The sequence below is a fragment of the Dermacentor albipictus genome, unplaced genomic scaffold, assembly GCF_038994185.2.
Source record: "Dermacentor albipictus isolate Rhodes 1998 colony unplaced genomic scaffold, USDA_Dalb.pri_finalv2 scaffold_21, whole genome shotgun sequence".
Taxonomy (NCBI): Eukaryota; Metazoa; Arthropoda; class Arachnida; order Ixodida; family Ixodidae; genus Dermacentor; species Dermacentor albipictus.
The window spans coordinates 947,616-967,840 of NW_027225575.1; the positions used below are offsets into that span (position 1 = coordinate 947,616).

The window sequence follows — 20,225 nt, forward strand, 5'->3', positions numbered from 1 at the left end:
TAGGTAGCGAGGCACTGGAAGTGGTAAGGGAATAAATCTACCTAGGACAGCTAGTGACCACGGATCTGGATCACGAGACTGAAATAATCGGAAGAATAAGAATGGGCTGGGGTGCGTTTGGCAGGCATTCTCAGATCATGAACAGCAGGTTGCCATTATCCTTCAAGAGAAAAGTGTATAACAACTGTGTCTTACCAGTACTCACCTACGAGGCAGAAACATGGAGGCTTACGAAAAGGGTTCTACTTAAATTGAGGACAACGCAATGAGCTATGGAAAGAAGAATGATAGGTGTAACGTTAAGGGATAAGAAAAGAGCAGATTGGGTGAGGGAACAAACTCGAGTTAATGACATCTTAGTTGAAATTAAGAAAAAGAAATGGGCATGGGCAGGACATGTAATGAGGAGGGAAGATAACCGATGGTCATTAAGGGTTACAGACTGGATTCCAAGGGAAGTGTAGCAGGGGGCGGCAGAAGGTTAGGTGGGCGGATGAGATTAAGAAGTTTGCAGGGACGACATGGCCACGATTAGTACATGACCGGGGTAGTTGGAGAAGTTTATGATGATGATGATGATGATGAACTGTGTCGACATCAGTGGCTAATACTGTACAGTTGATTTTGTCGCTGATGGCAGTCAGGATTGCGGAACAATCCTCCCCCTGGGTACAAGGCACCCCCTTTATTTCCAAGTTATTTAATCTTGAGTGTTGTTGCTCAAGGTTAGTGACTTTCCTTTGAAGGGCCTCGTTTTCTACTCTCAGCACGGTTTGCCACAGACAACTCAAGCTGTTGGGGTCGGGTTGACTCGACTACTTTGTTTAAAAGCTTTAGGCTGTCATACATGCGACCAACTTCAGTTCTCACTGCACCGACGCCTAAGCCTGTGTCCTGGAGCTTAGTTTGTATACTAATAATAAGCCGGTCGACTAACTAATTCAACCGATGCTTGAATATAGCTTCTAGCCCGTCCATTTGTTTACAAAGCTCAGCATTTTTCAGCATTATGAGGATGGCTAAACAATGAAGACAATGTGAGTACATAAGCAGGGGAAAGCAATAGCAGCAACAACAGTAGCAGCAGCAGTTGCAGGATTGACAAATTCTAAAAAGTTGACAAATTCTAAAAGATATCAAGAATAGAAGGAACCGACCTATGAAACCAAGGAAGTTCGCTTAGTTGCTTGCTTGTGAATGGAACTGCTGCTGCTATAATAGTGATGCTCTCGCTGTATGGCTTTTATGGCAGGAATGTGGACTGCGTTGAATGCAGCTTGGGGGTGGTTTCAGTGGAGTGCGTGCCGCGACCAGCAGGGTAGTCACCGCAGCTATCTAGAGGACAGCGATGCAGCTAGCCTGTGAAACCCAGGAAGTTCACTTAGTTGCATGTTTGAGAATGCAACTGCTGCTGCTGTATGAGGTACAGTGTTACAGTGGGACGGTCGAGATATGCAACTAAAGAAGCTCAAGGGAAATTCGTTAAGCACCATGTGATTGCGTGACAGATAGCCGTAAGAAGCTCGTCATCCCTAGGATGCGATGGAGCTCTGTCCTCGTGTCCAATGAACTGTGGTGCTGAACGTTGTCTTCGTGTCATGCAAAACATGCCTATGCTCATCTGGTACAAAGGATTTTTGAAGAAGGCAGGAAGTTGTTTCAATGGCATTCTATATAATATAAGCATAGAGGAAAAAGAGAACGTGCATTGCTTTAAGTCTGTAGTATTCCTACTCAGTAGCTGCCTGTCACAGCTGCTAGTCATGTATGGCCAAATGGGTGATTCCTTGATGTTCACATGGGCCCATGTGAACCCTAATTGCAGAGAAACAAGTTACACATCTGTGGCTTTTGTTGCTGTCATTTTGCTAGATGCTGCAACTCTAGCATACCTGTGTATGCACATGTTTGCACATACATGTTAGGTTATCTTGAGCTTTATTGTAGCTTGCATAGACATGCAAGCTTACCTTGAGCTTTGTTGTAGCTGAGGTGCAACTTCAGCATGTCTTGCAGTATTAGTTCAAGGCATGCACATCACAGGCTGTGGGACCTGCAGTGATGTAATTCATATGTGGTCATAGCTTGCTCACCAGTCGTGTCATTTGTTGTCTATCAAAAGCCACAGGAGTGCAATGAGGCACTGCTAAGATGTGCCACTGCGGTATGCGTAGGTGGCTGGCAAGAGTTGGCTGGGGGGCATTTTTGGGAAGCTGCTTCCCAAGAGCCCCAATCAAATGATCCTGCCCGACGATAAGGACCCTGATGTACGTGTTTGTTCTGTACTTGGAATGCTCTCGCTCCCCTTTTTGCTTTATGCATGGCATGGCTTCGGTTGTGGCGTCATCTCTTGAACATTGTCTTTTGTTCTCCACAAAGTTGATTTGTAGAATATTGTATGGTTGCACAACAGTATTTTTGGAGATACACTGGTTTTTGTGAGTTTGTCAGACTCAGACCTTGCACGAAGATCTCTTACAACTTATTTATGCCATGTCTAAATTTTGCTTGTGCTGTTTTTGCTGTATGCTTGGCTCGTGTTTTAACTTTAGGAAGACTGTTGGCAATGCTAAGGTGCAATAAAACACTGTAAAGGCTCGGTGTGGTATTGGATAGATGATGCATAATGATCATAGTGTGTGACGTTTCATTGGCAATGCAAATTTTTAAAGTTCTTTTTTTAGCACATTATGTTGATTGCAGCTGAAGTACTTGCATGGCGCATGCAAGTGTTGCAGCTACATGTGACATTAAGCAGCTGAAACTGTTGAACACTCTCCGTCCTAAGCCTGAGCCAGCCATATACGCCCAGTCTGCCAGTATGCCCTCTATATTCCCTCTCACGCGCTCGTCTTAGATTTCAAGCTTACAGGGAGGAACTGTCATTTCTCCACAGCTTAAACCTTTCAGCAGGAACTGATCATGGTGAAATAATATGCTACAGTGATAAACAAAAATGTGATCACTTTAGGAAAAGTACCTTAGAGCAGTAGACGACAAAGTTTGCACAGGCAAAGTAGTTATACTTGCATTCTCACATCACAGTGCACTGCCCATTTCCTTCTGCCAAGCTGTGTTGCCTTCTCTGAGTGTTATTTATTCCAATTACTCATCCAAGTCTAGTGCCAACTGTTGTAACATCTGTGCATTTTCACTGCTTGAGTCAGAAATAACATGAAAGCAGACAAATATGTGCATATTGATCACATCTTTGATTGCTAAATGGTTCCGCTAATTGGCATTGACTGAGACTGAGTGTGAATCATCTATGAGTACGCTGACGAAAGTGGTGGCAGCCACCTGCAATAGTGTAAATTAGGTGATCATGCCATAAAGAACAGGGCCAATGAAAACACACACCTTCACCTGCTTAATTAAACGCTCAAATGTCGGTAGCCTGTGTTCGCTTAGTTTCATCATTCCTGGATCACATAGTTTCAGAATGCGTCTGTATCATTGAGTGGTGGCAACTACAGTTGGCAAGCAAGCTGCCCACTTTGATGTTCTATGTCTCTCTCTGTCATGGGTTCTTCCATCATGTCTCCTATTCTTTTAAGAAAGCCCTGCTAGAGTGTTTGTGTTTGTGAAGGCTGTAGTATGTTGGCTATGCCACTTATTCTCATGGAGAGGTGACAGTGCAAAGGCAGAAACACTGCAGGAAGAATAAATGTAAAGAACCAAACTGCTTATTGGGCAAACTTGTGCCCAAAAATTAAAACAATGCTTAAGTCACGATAGCAGCGAGCACATTTAGTGGTTGTTAAGTTTTGTGACAATGCTAGAGTCTGTTTACTCTTTATACACATGTCATATGATCCAGAGAAGTTTGTGTTTGTGTCAGTTTAATGTCGTACTGCAGTATTTGCAATGTGCAAGCGATTTGATAATGAAGGGCCTATCTTGCTAGTGAAGTGACAACATTTCCAAAGTTTCCAGTACAGCAGGGCCCCAATTTTGTAGCGATACCTTCCACTGGATTTTATGCCACTCATATCATCAACTATTCATGGCTGGCTGATCCCATTGATAACGTGGGCAGAGCATAGCTCTGACCACTGACGAAGGTCCTCCGTTGTACCTTTGCTTTAGGCAGTGCTCAACAGCATGCTGCCTTCATGCTCCATTTGACATTACATAGATTTGTCTGCACTTGCCTTTCACACTATCTGTGACTGTCCATTCCTTCTGCTTTGCCTGCTTCGCTGCACACCTTTTGGTGGGATGGTGGTTGGCGTCTGGTAGCACCTTTGCGCTCTTACAGTGCTCACCACTGTCCCGCTGTCTTATGTTTACAGATTGTATGGGATGAGCAGAAGAAGTGCTGGGTCGACAAGAACGCTGCGCCTGGTGAAGTGGAGAGTCGGATGGCAGCTCCTCCGTTGGACACAAGCTTTGGAGGTGAGCCGTAGTGCTGCTTCTCACTTTTGTTGCTGCTACGAGTTGCCTCAGTTGAACAGCTTGCATAGCTTCCCTTTCAGCAACCAAGTGCTGTATGCTCACGATAATCTGTGACAACCAAAAGAACGCAGTCACATGTACACCACTGTCCAACTCATAGAGAATTCTTATCGATGCACCAAGCGAATGTTCATTTGTTCATTTCTGTAGAATCGAGGCGGAGGCAAACTTTTTTGAATATCGGTGGCCCTCAGGAACTATGTTTTGCAGCGCAGAAGTGCAGTGGGCAGATGGAGTAGGGACTTATGGGGAGAAACTTGTGCTGAATTCTTAGGTTGTCACTTAGTGTAGCCACTTTTACAGATGCCATTCATGGCGCGCGTATGTGTGTGTGTGTGTGTGTGCCTCTTGGCTGAAGCAGTAGAAGCAGACAGGAATAATGTAACCTGGGGAGTGGGGGGGGGGGGGGGAGGACACACTTTTCAATTGTTTCTTATTGCCGAATGGTGTCAACTGCTTATTGCTACAATGAAGCTTTGTGTCGCACTATGTCACATACACAAGGGACCCTGAAAGTGGTTTTGCTTACTGTTAGTCCCAGTGCATGGTCCAGAGAATGCATGTCTAACCTGCACACTTTTGACATGCCACTAAGTGCGAAAATTACTGGATAATGGTTAGGAACTAGTGCCATAAAAAGGACATGTGGCAGTCAAGGGATAATGGATTATAGAATAGCCACTTACATTGGTTAGTGCAAAAGCTTTTTGGGATCACATTTAGCTTCAGTGTTCCTTGCTGCGAAAAGTGGATACATGTACTTTGTAGACTTTAGAAGTACAGAAGGATTCAGTTAATCGAAATACTAAGTGTTTAATATTGCTGCAGAACAGTATTTGCGATGACAAAAAGGCGAGCAGGGTGAAGACGACGACAACGATTAGAGGCTAGCGCAAGCTGTTGCCTCTTGGCCAAGTGCGGCATATTGCCTTGTAAATATACTTGTATATACCTTTTCGTTGGCGTCTTCCTACATAACATATCTGGTGGAGGTGGACGTTCCCTGTACCTCGTCACGGAGCTTCGCAGTGGACGGTACGTTGAGCCTTCCTTCATGGCTCCCGGCGACGACAACTTAGCCGCCTCCGACACCTGTTGCCACTTCGATGACCTACATCACTCTCCCCGCTCCCCGTCATCCTGGCGTATTCTCGGGCAAAGATGGGTAAGACGTCGAGGATCAGGCTGTACAAACACGTCAGCCACAATAACCGGTGGGACCATACTATTATGCTCGCCAACGCAGTCTTTTACCTCGGTGACACACCTCGAGTTTGGTTTCGGACGCACGAAGATGAGCTCACCAGTTGGGATTCGCTTAAGCAAAAGCTCTGAGACTTGTTCGGCAACCCCTACGGTCACCAACTTGCCGTGCAGAAGGCGCTTTCCGGCCGTGTGCAGACGTCAACAGAGCCCTACTTCACGTACATTCAGGACGTCTTGGCTCTGTGCCGCAAAGTTGACGCACACATGACTGAGTCCAACAAGGACTCCCCCATCCTCAAAGGCATTGCTGATGACACCTTCAACTTGCTCGTTTTTAGCAATGTGGCGACGGTGGATGCAGTTATATAAGAGTACCACCGCCTGAAACTCGCTAAAAGCCGACGTATCGACCAGCAGTTTGCCCGTCTGCCCAACACCCCAGCGACATCTTCCTGTGCCAACACTCCTCGCCCCAACAACACTGCCGATGTTACCAGGATCGTCCGGCATGAGATCGAGGCCGCCTATCCGGCTGCCTTCTACTCCAGTCCCACCAACGCATCTGCAGTCACGGTCTCACTGATCCAGGCAGTTGTCCGCCAAGAGTTCGAAAACATGGGTCTTCACACCATCTGCTCGGCCCATCGTCCGGATACCCACCCGGCTTCTTCGATTCCACCCCGTCCCGCATCTTCTTACCCATCACGTTTCTGCAACCCATCTGAATGGTGCACTGCAGACGACAAGCCCATTTGTTTTCACTGCCATCGAATCAGGCGCATTTCTCGGCACTGTCGCAGTCGCTGGAGTTCCCCGAACCAGTCTACTTATACTGCCAACTCTCGCCCCCCAGGTGGCCCTTCTCTTCGCTATGCTGCCCGCTCCGATAATGCCGCCACAGATTCTCCTGCACCGAACCGCCTCTATTCTCGTTCGCCTTCGCCCCAACGACAACAATCTCACTCTCCCCAGCCCCGTCACTCCTATTCGCTGACTCCCTTCGGACGCCGCTCCCAGCCGCAAAACTAGACGATGCAGCGCCTCGAGGTGACGCTGCATTGCTCCCTACGCCGCCAAATCCTCTCCTGACGTTGCCCACTCATCTGAACCTTCTTTACGTGCAAGTCGACGGTGTTCCTGTATCTATCTGCTCTCATAGACTCTGGGGCGCATTTATCGGTAATGAGCGCTGACCTTTGTAACCGGCTGAGGAAAATCATCACGCCCGCCACGATGCCTGTTGTCCGTGTCGCTGATGGCGGAACAGCCCCTGTAATTGGTATGTGTGCCGCCCGCGTCTTCTTCGCCGATCGCTCTATTGTAGTGCTATTCACAGTTATCGCCCACTGTCCCCACGACATCATCCTCGGCTTAGACTTCCTCTCCGCACATTCTGCTCTCATCGATTGTTCTGCCAATACTCTCAGCCTTGACCTGCCTGTTCTGGATCCCGCTGAACCACACCCCAGTCGCCTCAGTTCCGTCGACTTCGTTAGCTTGCCACCTTCGGCACTGACTTACGTTGACTTCGTGTCATCCCCACCAGTCCCCAACGGTCACTACATCGCGGCTCCTATGCAAGACGTCCTCCTTACACATGAGATCACAGTGCCTCATACCGTTTAATCTATTACGGCGAATTGCGTCTGCCTGCCAGTGGTCAGTTTTGGCTTGACGACACAAGTGCTGCCACGCGGGATGTCTCTCGCCCAGCTTTGCTCATTCGAGGATCACTCAGTAGCATCTATTTCAGTTGACGACAATTCAGCCGATCCTCCTCTACCATCGCAGTCGGCAACTTGTACCACCACCAACTTACAGAAAATGATTGCGCCCGACATGCCGTTCGAGCACGCTTGTGAACTCTGCCGCGTTCTGTTTTTCTACCACGATATTTTTTACTTTAACGATCGTCCTTTTGCCCAAACTACAGCTGTTAAACATAGCATTAATACCGGCGATGCCCCTCCTATTCATCGCTGCCCGTATCGAGTATCACAGGCTGAGCGTCAAGTTATTCACGGCGAAGTTCGCAAAATGCTTGCCAAGAGCATTATTGAACCGTCATGTAGTCCATGGGCGTCACCCGTTGTACTGTTCAAAAAGAAGGATGGATCATAGCGCTTTTGCGTGGATTATTGGCACCTTAACTGGGTTACCAAAAAGGACGTGTATCCCCTACCTCGGATTGATGACGCCCTTGACTGCCTCCACGGTGCTCGCTATTTCTCCTTTATTGACCTTCGCTCCGGCTACTGGCAGATTGCCGTGTACAATTTCAACCGCGAGAAGACTGTTTTTGTAACACCCGACGGTCTTTATCAATTCAAAGTGATGCCGTTCGGTCTATGTAACGCTCCTGCCACTTTTGAACGCATGATGGACTCCCTTCACGGTTTCAAATGGTCCACGTGCTTGTGCTACTTGGACAACGTTATAGTATTTTCCCCAACGTTCGCTATGCACCTCGAGCGCCTCTCAGCAGTCCTGGACGTTTTTCGGCGAGCCGGTCTGCAACTCAATGCATTGAAGTGCCAATTCGGCCATCGCCAGATTACCGTCCTTGTACATCTCATTGACGCCAACGGAGTGCAACCGAACCCAGGCAATATCCATGGTGTTACGCACTTCCCTGTTCCAAAGTGTGTCAAGGATGTGCGCAGCTTCATCGGCCTTTGCTCGTACTTCCGCGGTATCGTGGAAAATTTCGCGACCACAGCCCGACCACTAACCGAGCTTTTGAAGAAAGACACCCCCTTCCAGTGGGGCGATAACGAGGACTCTGCATTCTCGCTTTTAATCGACCTTCTCAGCGCCTCCCATTCTGGCCCATTTCGATCCTTCTGAGCCTACTGAAGTCCGTACTGATGCCAGCGGTCACGGAATTGGCGCAGCACTGGCACAATGCCAGCGCGGCCATGACCGTGTTATCTCTTGTGCCAGCAGGCTCCTCTAGCCCTCGGAGCGCAACTATTCCATCACTGAGCATGAGTGTCTGGCCCTAGTTTGGGCAGTTGCGAAGTTCCGCCCTTACTTATATGGCCGACCCTTTTCCGTTGTCACAGACCATCACGCACTTTGCCGGTCATGCTCACTGAAAGATCCTACAGGAAGACTTGGTCGCTGGGCCTTACGCCTCCAAGAATATTCGTACTATGTCACCTACAAATCTGGCCGACTACACAAGGACGCTGACTGCCTGTCTTGCTACCCGGTAGACGAGCCTGACGATGCCGACAGTAGTACTGCCAATGGCATTTTCTCTGTGTCTGCCTTCGGTAACATCGCCGATGAGCAGTACCGAGACCTATTGCTGCGAGTACTCATCGAGCGTCTGCGCTCTACACCTACCGACGCATCCGTTCGCCGATATGTCCTCCAGGGCAGCATTCTGTACCGAAGGAACTTCTTTCCTGACGGCCCTGATCTTCTTCTTGTCGTGCCAAAACATCTACGACAGACTGTGTTCTTTGAGATGCATGATGCACCCACTGCAGGACATCATGGGGTAACCCGCACCTACGACCGCATCCGCTGCCGCTTCTATTGGCCTGGTCTCGCTCAGTCTGTCTGACGCTATGTTGCTGCCTGTGATCCTTGCCAGCATCGGAAAACACCTCAGGTGCTACGTGCCAGTCATCTCAAGCTGACCACCATCCCTGTGGAACTGTTCTTTCGTGTTGGATTAGACCTCCTCAGTCCCTTTCCCACGTCATCTTCTGGGAACAAATGGGTAGCCGTCGCAACTGATTACGTCACCCGATACGCTATCACGCGGGCTCCCCTTCCAGTTGTGCCACTGACATCGCAGACTTTCTCTTGCGTGACATTATCTTACTTCATGGTGCCCCGCGACAGCTGCTTACTGACCGTGGTCGTAACTTCCTCTCGAAAGTTATCGCCGACATTGTGCGTTCCTCCTCCACTCAACACAAGCTGACTACCGCATACCATCCTCAAACCAATCGCCTGACAGAGCAGTTAAACCGTACTCTTACTGATATGCTCTCCAAGTACGTTTCCAAGGAGTACCACGGCTGGAACATTGCCCTTCCTTACGTCACATTTGCGTACAATTCTTCCCAGCACGACACCGCCGGATTTTCTCCATTTTATCTATTGTACGGTCGCGAACCAACCTTGTCCCTAGACAGGGCACTTCTCCTCCTGCTGCGATTTCAACAAGCGAGTATGCACACGACACCATCGCCCTCGCGGACCATGCACGCCAGCTTGCCCGTACTTGACTGACAGCCTCACAAAGCACTCAGCAGCGTCAGTACAACGCCCGCCACCGTGACATACAGTTTTCGCTTGGTGTGCTCGTGCTCCTGTGGTCGCCCTTTCATCACGTCGGACTTTCAGAGAAGCTCCTTTCGCGATATATATGGGGCCCTACCGCGTGCTCCGCCAGGTGACGCCTGTGACTTATGAAATTGCTCCTGTGCTTTCAACCTTGTCCTCTTCTCTAGCATCTAGTGATGTTGTGCACGTCAGTAGGCTCAAGGCCTACTACACTGCATCCGAGTCCGGCGTTTAGTCGCTCCGGGACGGCGCTTTTGCCGCCGGAGGTAGTGCTACAGAACAGTATTTGCGATGACAAAGAGGCGAGCAGGGTGAAGACGACGACGACGATTAGAGGCTAGCGCGAGCTGTTGCCTCTTGGCCAAGTGCGGCATATTGCCTTGTAAATATACTTGTATACATATAGCTTTTCGTCGGCGTCTTTCTACGTAACAATATTGTGAGTAGCTCAGGATGGCTCCTTATTCTTCACAGACTGCATCTATATGCAGGGAAGCAATCTCATAGGTATTACCTTAATTGTACCTCCACTCCCCCTTTCTTGTTTTTCTTTCTCCCAGTTGCAATTATCAAAGACTTAGGGTATAAGTTTGAAGCAGATCTAGATATTTTAGCCAAAAAAATATTGTTACGTTGTTTCAGCTAAATTTCGGTTCAAATGCCGCAAAGGCACTTTTGTGAGAAAATGAATGCTTGAATGCCACTTCTTGGTTCTGTTTGACCATCCCTGGCCCTTGCGCCATAAAACCTCATATTAGAGCACTGCACAGGCCTGAATTTTCGGCCCGGTCCTGGCCAGGGCCCGTTATTTGAAGCCCAGGCATGCATTACTGAGCTTAGCCAGGGCCCACATGTGCATGACCAAGCCCGGCCCTGACACGCTGGAGGAAATTTGTTGATGGTCATGATCATTATTGGTGCCTTGTCGTTTGTAGTGGACAATCCAGGTGGAAAATCTGGTGTGCATGTGCATAGAAATATTGCTTCACCCGCAGCAGTAGCTTAGCAGTTAAGCTGTCGCACTTCTAAGCTGTAGGATGTGGGTTCTATTCCCGGCCACGGTGGTCACATTTAGATGGAGGCGAAATGCGAAAACAGCCGTGTACTTAGATTTAGGGGCACGTAAAAGAGCTCAAGATGGTTGACGTTAATCCAGTCCCCACTATGGCATGCCTTGTATTCATATCGTGGTTTTGGCACATAATACCCTAGAGTATAAATGAATTAGTACTTATGCGGTACATGAAACGCCATCGCAATTAAAAGTATAGTGACAATAAAAGAAAGCAATTTTTTTTTACAAAGTGTACAACTAACATGAAAAGGCTGATAGAAGCAAACCCAGGGCATTCTCTTTAATACTTTTGTCTACACTTTGGAAACATTAATGATTACAAGAATTTTTAAAAGCGGCTCTTGGTTAATAATTTCTTGCACCAAGATAAAAGAAAGCTTAAGGTTATACAGCGTGCTTCTCGTAACTTGAACCAAGGATTTTAATAAAGCAGTCATCTGCAGCTAGGTAAAAACAACATATGGTTTTCCGTCATGTGGAACTCCTGAAAATTTTTTATGTTCCCCTTAATTATTTATTGAGATAAAGTATTCAAAATGTTTAATATTCTCTTAAGGGTCAACTGTGTTTCATTACGTTGTGATTCAGAAACTACAGATCTAATTTTTTGAGGCAGCGTACATGCTGCATGGTGATATTTTTCAGCATTTAAAGAAAGCCAGTGAAATATGAACAAAAACCACGTGATTACATTCAAAAGTAATGTCTACCTCTTCGAGTAGACCAGCTCATGGAATAGAATTGTCTTATCTGGCACAAGCAATTTAAAAATATTTTTGAGAATGTTTGCTCAAACACCAGGTGCATAGTATATGTAAACTATTAGCGAAGCTTCCATAGAAGCCCACATGTCAAGAAAATGGGGCTCATTGTAACCGTCGCCATCTACATATCGCGGGGACAACTAACAGCAAGCAAAAATAAAAAATAAAAAAGTTACATCAGAACTGGAAATGGCAGTGACGTCAAAATCTTCTTCTGCTTGGCACGAATGTTTAAATTTCTTTAGTGTCCGGCATTACGGCCACCACAACAGCACTTATTTTTCTTTTGAGGCTGAGGCGAGCTTGCGGCTCACCTCAGCTGAAACGCCAGCATGTTCTCAGCATGTTCCTAATAGGAGTGGCATATGCCTTAATGTGAACATAATTAGGCTTTTAATGATGACAATCGCTCCAGTAGTTTCCTTAGGAAGGTGAGCGAATAGGATGGACATAAAGTACACTGCCAAAAAGCTTTCAAAATCAATTTCACTTTTATTCGTCTTGAATGATCCAACCATTATAACTGACCAAACAAAACATGTTTCAATGATTAAATGTACTATGGTTAGCACACAGTCGTAATGCATAGCAACCTATGCAAATACTTCCGCATAATCATTTGCGATTCTGTGCCACACCATGTATTCATATACTACAGTCATCAGACAACATTGCCCCACATTATCATTTAGAAAACATTCGACTTACTAATTTCACTGCCCTTCGGACACTCAGAGCCTGTGTTATGGAGAGTAAACGAACATAGCACGACGTTTCTTTTTGGCGCGTTCCGCATTTATCGTTGTGACGAGACAAGCCTGTCAGATGTCGCAGTCGGAACTTGCACGATAACGAAAATCCTGCACTCACTCCTTTTGCTGACGAATGCAGTACACTCGGTCACGCAAAATATGAAAAGAAGCGCACACCACACTTTGAAACACGCAAGGAAATAATAATGAAAAAAAAAAAGAAACTCGCACGAAACCACCGCATTCAAGTGAGCAATGCCCTTCCTCATGACGTAGTAGCTGGCTTGCACTGCCTTGCGAAGTCTCGCGCCAGAATCACTGGTTGGTAGGGGTTGCCAAAAAAGAAATAATTATGAAATAGAAAAAAAATTGCATTTGTTTTTTCAGTGCAGGAAAAAAATATCTGAAATGGAAAATTTACTTGTATGTCAGTATTCTGATTAAAAATTTTTAAACATTTTCTTTTTTGCATAGGTTTTATAGTTTCAGTGTTTGTCCCCCCCCACCTAGTCATGCTTCAATTGTGCACCACTAACTGATATCCCTGGCAATAGTTTTAGGCATGCTTTTCATTCCAAGCTTCGCAACCTATTTAGATGGACCTTGGCTGGTGCATGTACAAACAGTGAATTCTGGAACATACAGCATAAAATAAACTAACAAGTACAAAGAGACACCTATTGCGTTAGCACTAAAATAATATAAATAGTGTCGGGAGTGGTAATAGTGCAATCACAAAAGTGGTAACACAGAAATGGTTTGAAGAGGGTTTTTTTATATAATTTTCCCAACTTAGAAACAATGTTAGTTTTGTGGAACAGAAAAAATTAGAACTTCATTGTCTTTGCTAAGGTATACTAACAGCCAGCTCTTTGCACATGTCACTTCAGCTTGGCACAGAATACCTTGGACCATACAATGCATAATGTTCGCATGTGCTCGAAAGCCCAACTTAGGCCCTTTAATGAGTGGGCCTGAGTCCGGCCCGACCCACAGTCTCAAACCTGGGCCCGGCCTGGGTCCACCAGAAAACGTTATGGATGGTCCGGCCTAGGCTTTCGGGTTGGCTCAGGTTCATGCAATGCTATATCCCATTTATTATAATGTGAGCCAAATAACTGCACAGATGATTTTACTGCATTGAACGCATCAGGTCACATAACCAGGCAAGAAAGCATGGCTAGCTTTCAGAAAAAGTTGCTGGATTATACGCTGCCAAGAGGCAAAAGTACATTGATGTGAAGGGGAGTCAATTAGTCTCCTTTTTTTGTATCTGGTCTAGGCAAGCCAAGTCCACTGAGTAGCAAGCCAGGAGAGAACCGCTTTCAACTGAGCAAGCAGCGCTGTGAGTTTATTTTCTTTCATTCTTTCCTTTGCATAGTAAATGTGTCATGTATAACTAATTTTGAGGGAGTTTCGTTTATTTTATAGAAAACCTAAGCGGTGTTCCTGCTAGGCAGTGTTGTACAATGTTTTGGATGTATGCTACTTGTTGGCGAAGTGTTCCACAACCATATTTATTTCCTTATTTATGTTGTGCAATGACTTTGTTCTCATAGAAGTCTCCTTATTCTTCACAGTCTTCATTTAGTCTCTTTGTAAATGTGAAGACTAGAAATTGTCTCTTCTGGGATATGCCTGGCTGCATCTCCTACTTACATGAGGAAAGATTTATATGTGTGCTTCTCTAGACATGAGGATGTCGATGAGGATTGACTGTCTGGTTAGTTGGTTCAGGATTACTTAATAAATGCCATGTCTTTGTGCTTCTTTTTGTGTAATCCCATCTGTTACACTCTTCATCTAATAAAGGTGTCAGCCATCTTGAATTCAACACTTCAAATGTGGATGCTGTTCAGCTAGGCTGAGCTTGTGTGCATTGTGTGCAATTGTGTCGTTGCACTATCATTTCATTTTCTAGGGAGAAGCAGCAATACATTCTTGCTTTACGAAGTTTCAGAACCCTACTTTGGAAATGCAGTTATCCATGTTTTGTTTGTAATGATCTACATACAACGATGGATTAGTGAGAATCTGGCAAACACACTTTTAAGTACAACTATGTGACGCAAAGAGACAATGAAGCCAGGGAAAGCATAGGGGAAATTTAGTTGAAAGGTAGAAATAAGACGAAAAAAATTTAAACTGGATGAAAAGACAACAACCCACAAGTGGGAGCTGAGCTACATGTTATGCATCACTTGTGAAATGCTTTACCGTTAACTCTTCCCTTAAGGCTAAAAATGTACTCATTTTTCGTGGTTTTATGTTATAATGCTTTATTTTAAGACTTAGTCATTGCAACTCGCACCATGATACATAAAATTATAGCCCGATCACTGTTGTTTTGAATAGATATAAAGCAGTAATGATTGCTCAGATAATTATTTAGAATTGTTATGTGAAACTGTACTGTAATGGGGAGTGCCGCCTAATATTGTACAGTAATGAATAAGAGCACTTGCACAGGCGGTGTTCAAAATGTAAACGGTTAGACTGCTAGTCAAGCTTTTGTGTGAGGTTGACTGCATGCTCTTGTGTAAGTGAAAATACAACGGGATGGGAAGGATTATTTCTAATAATTTGTACTAGCAGTAATAATTGCTCAGGCAGTTTTGAAAATTGTTATGTGAAACTGTACTGTAATGTGAAGTGGTGCACAATATTGTACATTAATGAATAAGAGAGCTTGCACAGGCAGTGTCCAAATGTAAAAGATTAGGCTGCTAGTCAAGCTTTGGTTGAAGGTCGGTCTGAAATCGACTATGTGCTCTTGTGGGAGTGAAAACCCTACAAGATGGAAAGGATTGTTTGTAATGATTTCTATATGCTGTCAAAACACGATAGTTGAACACTATCAAAATAACATACAGTCATGAGCTTCTACCATTGCTTGAGACATTTTTAAAACGGCCTAGAAGTCGTATCAGAAAATTAGACAACCCGGCAGAAGCTTCCATGTCTTCACTACCGCTGTCATTTAAAAATTGTGTTGTCAGGTCGACCAAAGCAAAAATTTTGCATCATTTTATTGAGGAAGTGCCAGGAGCACTAGAGACTAGTTTCAATAATACCGCCAGTCAAATTTTCATTTTTCCAGAACCCCCAATCTGCCAAAAAGTGTCAAGCTTGACCTGTAGTTATAGTTCAATCATTATTTCAGATGTTGTATGGCATTTCTAGAAGAATTTGAATGGAAATGTTTAACAAACATGCGGAAAAACTGTGGATTAAATTAAGCAATTTCTATAGTCCCAAAAGGAAAGAGTTAAACTGCTGTGGCAACCATCTCCTGTTCACTTTCGAGGGTATTTGTGTGTCTATACAAGATTAGCCCTTGGAGTGTTCGAGCCCCTTGGCTTACCTTATTTTTCTCACTCATTGCACAATGAGGGCCTCAGCTTTGGTAGCTGTGATGACATGAGGTAGCAGTTGAAGGTTTAATTGGCCATTTGCCTGCTTCTAAGTTCACATGTACTGTGTGACACCTATGATTAGAAAGATGTTCCATATCCACTGCCATGGCCGCAAGTAGCACTAACAAACACTCCCAGGTCTAGATTAGACTTAACACTCCAAAAGGTTGTTTTTTTTGTTTGCCTTTGGGAAACCAAGGGGCCTTCATGGTAGATAGATGAAATCACAGATCCCAAACATGGATGATAAATATGCCACACGATATTCTTATGCTGCACATATCGCAGATGACTAGACAAAAAATAAAAAAATTAATAACAGTTGTCTTTTCATGTTCGAATTCTGCCTTTTCCGCTTTTGGGGCCAGCTACCTGTCCAGGAGTCAGGATTCAGGAAGGCCGCAGCTGGGCTAGCACGCATGTGTGGGACTGATCTCTGGCCAGGCTGTTGTATGGTGGTGGAATGGTCGAGTGTTTCCCTGGTCTGTTCACTTCATCGTCTGTGTCAATGTGTGCTGGAGCCGCACATTCTGTGCACTTTTTACATGACCTCTTCATCTGTGAACCTGTCATGTGAATTTGGTGTAGATGTTTGTTCAGCTGTAACCACGAGCTGCGAGCTCTAAGTAGGCAAAGACACGCAATCGACACACAATGTCTGGAAAGAGAAGAAACAGAAACAGCAGGTATTAATAAAGCGGAAAGGGAGTCTCAGTAAAAGCAGCTGTAGTAGCATTTCCTTTGATTATTGAAAAGGGCATGTAAATTGCAAGTGACAGTGCACTTCTGTATTTTATTCAAGACACCCTAAAGGCCCATGCGGGCATTACATAAGGTGTGGCAATAAATAAATGATAAATACAGTATGCATAATGCAGGTTAAAGTAAAACAAATACAAGCAAAAAACATTTTTAAGTAGCATGTCGAAATTCGTGTTAAACGAACATGCACAGGGAACATAGAAGAGAAAAAGAAGTAGAGCACAAGAACCCACCTAAACCTTGGAAGACCCATATGACCATTACCAATGAGCATTACAATAAATCAGCGATAATTAAAATACATAATTCAAACAGGTAATGCTTGTTAAAATAATTACACATGCAAATAGATACTGCATGTTAAAATAAAACAACGAAACAACTAGGAAATACTAAAATAGTACATGGACTCTATGCTAACCTAAAATAAAGGCATGGGCACAAGGAACATAAAAATGTGGTAAAATAAATAAAGAAATACAGAAGTGAAGCACAAGAACACACTGACGTATTGAATGAATGAGCAAAAGAATCCTAGGTATGTGCATTAAATAAGTGTTTCAGTTTTGCTAAGAATTCATTCCTTGTGTTCCTTGCGATTTAGATCAGATACGATTTTATTTCGTAATATATTCCAGTGATATATTGCGAGAAAGAGGGGCGAGTGGGTCAAGAAGTTAGTGAATATAAAAATGGGCTGCACATTATGAGGGGGGGGGGGGGGGGGGTAAGGTAAACCGACTAAAAAAATGCATATTTTTTTTTTTTTTAGCACCAAAAAATTGTACAAAGCTTGAGAAGCAAGTCAGTGCAGTGGAAGCTGTCAACGAGCACTCCAAGCCATTTAAACATCGCACCAAAAGCCATGTTCCCCGTGATTTAAAAATTGCAGGCGCGCACCGCATTTATGTGCCATGCTTTATGCTTTAGGTGCTGCATTCCTGTGTTTTATTGCATAATTTTACTTGTTAGGAAAGCTGTAGGCAATTTATCACTAGTTTTTCAGTTGACACTGCAAATTTTGCCATTGGGGGGCATTACTGTATTGTATTGCATGATCGCTGCTGCTTCTTCTGTGTTTTGTGCAATTTTGCCCATGTGTTACATTTTTTTGTGGATTATTTTAGTATGCTGTGGTGCCACAACATGCCAATAAGTAATGCAAAGTGGACGCGGAAAAGAAAGTCTCAGCGTAATCAGTACGTGGACAAAGGTACCGGTGACAACAAGAGAGTAACAACAATGTGCGCCATAGTGCACGCTTTTTAAATATAGTCGAGAGGTCTCCATGTGGCAGTTTCAATGTTGGAGCAAGGATATTCGGGTTTTGTTTTATTGGCATTAAGATCCTTCGGGAATTTTTGCAATCATGTGCTATGTGCAAGAAATGCAAGAAATGCTCCACATTTAAGAAGATAGAAAGTTGAGGTGGACTAACATCTACATAAAAACGTGTATTTCTCAGAATGCCATTTTTCAGTTTTTGGGGGAATTGGATGTAAGTGTTTTAGAAAAGTACTCATGCAATCACCACAAAATTTTTTTCAGCCCATAGTGCACTGTGTTGCCAACAACCTGAACCTCTAACGGTATATTATTATGATATTAACCAAAAAATTTAATCTTCAGGTTCATCTCTAATTAGACATATCCAGTATTGAAAAAAAAAAAATTTCTTCCATGCTGCCTGCACAAAGCAAAATTTGTTAGGTTCCATTTGAAGACAATGAAATGCAGTTAAACCTCAATATAATGAAGTTGGTAAAATGAGCAGCTTGCTTCGTTATATCGAAGTTTCATTGTATTGAGATTTGACCTTTTTGAAAATAAGTATGGATGCCTATCAATATTTGTTACATGGATAAGGGCTGCAGAATTCTCTGAATTATCAAGCAATCGAAAAAAGCAAATATTAATGAGAAAACAGTTCATGATAATAAATTCGAGAGTTGGCGAAGAATGATACGGACGAATAATACGACCAGGGTAGGCAAGAAGCAGGCTGGAGACAAGTCAGTGGAGGAATACAACATAGGTTCTAGGAATGGCAGGGGAGAGTTATTAGTAGAGTTTGCAGAACAGAGTTATATGCAGATAATGAATACCTTCTTCCGCAAGCGGGATAGACGAAAGTGGATGTGGAGGAGCCCAAATGGCGAGATTAGAAATGAAATATAGTTCATACTCTGCGCTAACCCTGGCATCATACAAGATGTGGACATGCTCGGCAAGGTGCGCTGCAGTGACCATAGGATGGTAAGAACTCGAATTAGCCTAGACTTGAGGAGGGAACGGAAGAAACTGGTACATAAGAAGCAAATCACTGAGTTAGCGATAAGAGGGAAACTAGAGGAATTCTGGATCAAGCTACAGAACAGGTATTCGGCTTTAACTCTAGAAGATGACCTTAGTGTTGAAGATACGAACAACAACCTTATGGGCATCATTAAGGAGTGTGCAATAGAAGTTGTTGGTAACTCCGCCGGACAGGTAGCCAGTAAGCTATTGCAGGAGACGAAAGATCTGATCAAGAAATGCCAATGTATGAAAGCCTCTAACCCTACAGCTAGAATAGAACTGGCAGAACTTTCGAAGTTAATCAACAAGCATAAGACAGCTGACATAAGGAAGTATAATATCGATAGAATTGAACATGCCCTCAGGAATGGAGGAAGCCCAAAAAGCAGTGAAGAAGAAACAAGGAATAGGCAAGAATCTGATGTATACGTAAAGAGACAAAGCTGGCAAAATCATTACTAATATGGATGAGATAGTTCAAGTGGCTGGGGAGTTGTATAGAGATCTATACAGTACCAGTGGCACCCACGACACTAATGGAAGAGAGAATAGCCTAGAGGAAATTGAAATCCCACAGGTAACGCCGGAGGAAGTAAAGAAAGCCTTGAGAGCTTTGCGGGGGGGGGGGGGGGTGTAGGCAGCTGGGTTGGATCAGGTAACAGCAGATTTGTTGAAGGATGGTGGGCAGATTGTTCTAGAAAAACTGGCCACCCTCTATACGCAATGCCTCATGACCTCGAGCGTACCGGACTCTTGGAAGAGCGCTAACATAATGCTAATCCATAAGAAAGGGATGCCAAAGACTTGAAAAATTATAGATCGATCAGCTTACTGTCCGTTGCCTACAAAGTATTTACTAAGGTAATCGCAAATAGAATCAGGAACACCTTAGACTTCTGTCAACCAAAGGACCAGGCAGGATTCCGTAAAGGCTACTCAACAATAGACCATATTCACACTATCAATCAGGTGATAGAGAAATGTGCGGAATATAACCAACCCTTATATATAGCTTTCATTGGTTACGAAAAAGTGTTTGATTCAGTCAAAACCTCAGCAGTCATGGAGGCATTACGGAATGAGGGCGTAGACGAGCCATATGCAAAATTACTGAAAGATATCTATAGCGGCTCCACAGCCACCATAGTCTTCCATTAAGAAAGCAACAAAATCCCAATAAAGAAAGGTG

General features: G+C 44.4%; 1 protein-coding gene across 10 annotated transcripts in view; it reads left to right on the forward strand.

Moving 5' to 3' along the window:
* Positions 1-20,225, forward strand: part of LOC139052300 (protein transport protein Sec16B-like) — a 492,173-nt gene that overhangs the window by 419,149 nt on the left and 52,799 nt on the right. For 9 of the 10 annotated variants that reach the window (XR_011509833.1, XM_070529379.1, XM_070529382.1 and 6 more), the window contains 3 exons: positions 2,175-2,267; positions 4,296-4,398; positions 13,843-13,905. Coding sequence is in view for 9 of the 10 variants with exons in the window: in XM_070529379.1 (XP_070385480.1) it covers positions 2,175-2,267; positions 4,296-4,398; positions 13,843-13,905 (259 nt within the window). In the remaining variant the exon portion in view is untranslated. The remainder of the gene's footprint in view (positions 1-2,174; positions 2,268-4,295; positions 4,399-13,842; positions 13,906-20,225) is intronic. The other variant, XM_070529385.1, reaches the window with a different exon arrangement.